The 3439-nt window shown below is 40.2% G+C and overlaps 1 protein-coding gene across 1 annotated transcript in view; it reads right to left on the bottom strand.

The window, feature by feature from the left end:
* Positions 1-600: 600 nt before the first annotated feature.
* Positions 601-3439, bottom strand: part of LOC147034634 (uncharacterized) — an 11990-nt gene continuing 9151 nt past the window's right edge. The window contains exon 2 of the mRNA XM_085886642.1: positions 601-2122. Within this exon, the coding sequence (XP_085742768.1) occupies positions 1331-2014 (684 nt within the window). The 5' untranslated portion in view covers positions 2015-2122 and the 3' untranslated portion in view covers positions 601-1330. The remainder of the gene's footprint in view (positions 2123-3439) is intronic.

The following is a 3439-nucleotide window of genomic DNA, read 5'->3' as shown; positions in this document are numbered from 1 at the left end:
AAATCTTCTTTATACTCCATCTCACACCCCATATGTGGGGCAGATGCACTGATGACATTCATCATCACCCCTTCAATTTCCAACTTCACACTCATCACTCGGTCAGACACTCTCCTCACCTCCAATACCCTCTTGACATAATCTTCCTTCAGGATTACCCCAACACCATTTCTCCTCCCATCCACACCATGGTGGAACAGTTTGAAACCACTTCCAATGCTCCTCGCCTCACTCCCCATCCACTTGGTCTCTTGTACACACAGTATGTCCACCTTTCTTCTCTCCATCATATCAGCCAACTCTCGCCCTTTGCCAGTCATCGTCCCAACATTCAGAGTTCCAACTCTCACCTCCACACTTCTACCCTTCCCCCTCTCCCATATATATATATTTATATATATATATGTATATATATATATATATATGTATATATATATGTATATATATATATATATATATACATATATATATACATATATATATATATATATATATATATATATATATATATATATATATATATATATATATATATATATATATATATATATATATATATATATATATATATATATATATATATATATATTGCAAGTTGATAAAAGAGGTGGTAGTTTGGTGCATACATAAGTGACTTGTGAATGTACAAACATTTATGGTTGGTCTGAAGAGAGAGAAAGTTTTATTATTTATTGATGCTCGAAAGCCTGTTTTGAAATTTGAAAAGAAGATGGAGAGAAGCAAGCAAATGTCAAACAAAATGAAAAAATTTATTATCGAGAATAAAACTCCCGTTCACAGTTCCTTTTTATCCCTCCCTCGCCCCCACCCAAAATGAAATTTATTGAAAGATAAATTTTATGTTCAACATGTATTGAGAGTGTGACGTGCATTGCAAAACATGTGTTGATCATGTGATGTGCGTTGATGCACAAGATATTTTGTTTAATTCCAGCGGGAGCTCAGCTTCCTCAATGGTAAACCATAATTTATGGGCCCTCATGCCTCCGACTCGGCAGTTATAAACAGGAAAGGTCATGATCAAAACTTGACCTTTACTGTTAACTTGACCAGAGCCTTGGGTCTTATAAAAAGTAGTAATGAATTATTTAAGGTCCATGCAAGATGGCTGGCTTAACTTTCCCTTGGATGGCCTTTTATTGCCCAACAACTGCATGGGCAGACGGGGAGTGATGGGTTTGGTGCAATCTGTGTGCCACATGAACTGCAGCACCTCACACATGCGTTGCCCACACATACCCACTATAATAAGCATGTGACACTTGCATACCATCATGACGAGGCACTGTGCACTGCGTCAATCTATGCTTCACTTAAGGGAAGGCAAACAATGCTTGCAATTCATTTCAGGAGTGTGAAGTTCCCCATGGACCGAACGCAGTTGGGATCGCAATGTGCATGGCTCTGTGCCTCCTCCTCCACCAACCGTCACTACAGCCATTGCCGCTGCCATAGCAGCATTTTGGGATTGTGCACGGCAACGTCCTGCGTCCAGGTGCAGCACCGCATCTGTAAGCGCAGTGATATAGTTCTTAGCGAGCGAGAGCGTTTCCAACTTGGAAAGCTTATGACCATGCCGAACATGCGGAATCACTTCTCTCAGCTCCTGAAAGGCATCATTCAGGTTGTGCATCCTGTGCCGCTCACGTTCATTGCTCTCGAGGCGTCGCCGGCTCTTCGCCCGTGTACAGAGAGACGTGTGCCGCCTTGTTGTGTCGCTCACGGTACCGCCGATGCAAGGCGATGAAAGGCAAGTTCCACACTGATCGGCCAGAGGGAGAGAGTCATCACTGTGCGTCAATCTGCTTCCCTTCTCCTCTACTGCCTCTTCTTCCTCCGGTTTGTTGATACGGGGCGCCTCATGCTCCTGCGCCACCTTCCAGGAAGAGGCTCTGCTCTCCAGGGACGAAGTGCGGGTCCGCTGAGCTCTGCACCTTGCTCTTGCACTCCGTGTCCCATCAGCCTGAGCCTTCCTCGACATTGTGCCGGGCATGGATGGCTGAGAGCCTGCTGTACCTCTCAACAGAGAAATAAGAAGCTTGCTTCGAGAATGTCCAACTCCGAACCACCAAAATACTTTAATCCTCCAAGCTCGATGCAACTGGAATAAAGAAAGAAATAATCAGTTATAATTTATTAGCAGGGAGGGAGGGGGTGCAAGAAGGGGTCAAAATGTTGAAGGAATAGTCCTGAGCCAATGAAACCATGCACATACATCTTTATCGAAGTTATTTACAGCCTGTATCACACATTTCGCAATTTACACTCACACTCATGCATGTATGTATGTATGCATGAAAATACATATATATATGTGTATACGTATATATATATATATATATATATATATATATATATTTACATATATATATATATATATATATATATATATATATATATATAAGTACATATATATATATATATATATATATAAGTACATATATATATATATATATATATATATATATATATATATAAGTACATATATATATATATATATATATATATATATATATATATATATATATATATATATATATATATATAAATATTTATACTCCACCAGTAAAAAGTTTTGGAACACCCCCATTTTTCCAGTTTTTAGTGAAATTTAAGCAGTTTAATGTTTCAATGTACTCTGAAATTAAAGCATAGAATAAATAAACAATTGCAGATAAAAAAGAAATCATGGAATCATTTTGTTGAACAAAATTTAATCGAAATTTTTGACTCATCAAAGAAGCCACCTTTTGCAGATATAACAGCCGAACATACTTGTCGCATTCTTTCGACAATGGAAATCAAATATTGTTTGCAAAGTTCTTCCCGACACTGTTGCAGAAGTTCCCACAATTGTGTTGCACTTGTCGGTTGCTTTGCTTTCACCCTTCTGTCCAGTTCATCACAAACGAGCTCGATGGGGTTTAAGTCTGGAGACTGTGCTGGCCATTCCATGATTTGAAGCCGACCGTCTTGTTCGTTTCTTCCAAGGGAGTTCTGACATAGCCTGGAGGTATGTTTTGGGTCATTATCTTGCAGTCGGAGGAATCCCTGACCAACGAGGCGTAGACCAGAGGGTATTGCATGGCGCTGCAAAATGTTGTGGTAGCCCTTTTGGTTCAGGGTGCCAGTCACTCGGTGCAAGTCAACGACTCTGGATCCAGAAAAAGAGCCCCAAATCATTATACTTCCAACTCCATGTTTGACAGTTGGTGTCACACACTGCGGAACCATCCGTTCGCCGAATCGACAGCGTACAAAAACCCTGCGTGATGAACCGAAGATTTCACATTTTTATTCATCAGTCCATAAGACCTTCTTCCAGTTTTCAGTAGTCCACTGGCGGTGCTTAATGGCCCAGGCAAGCCTCTTTTTCTTATTTTGCCATCTCAGCAATGGCTTTCTTACTGCCACTCGA

Source organism: Eptatretus burgeri, chromosome 1, assembly GCF_056783735.1.
Source record: "Eptatretus burgeri isolate ZD-2024b chromosome 1, Ebu_testis_v1, whole genome shotgun sequence".
Lineage (NCBI taxonomy): Eukaryota > Metazoa > Chordata > Myxini > Myxiniformes > Myxinidae > Eptatretus > Eptatretus burgeri.
Note: the sequence above shows the minus strand (reverse complement) of the source record. Positions and strands in the feature narration are given on the sequence as shown.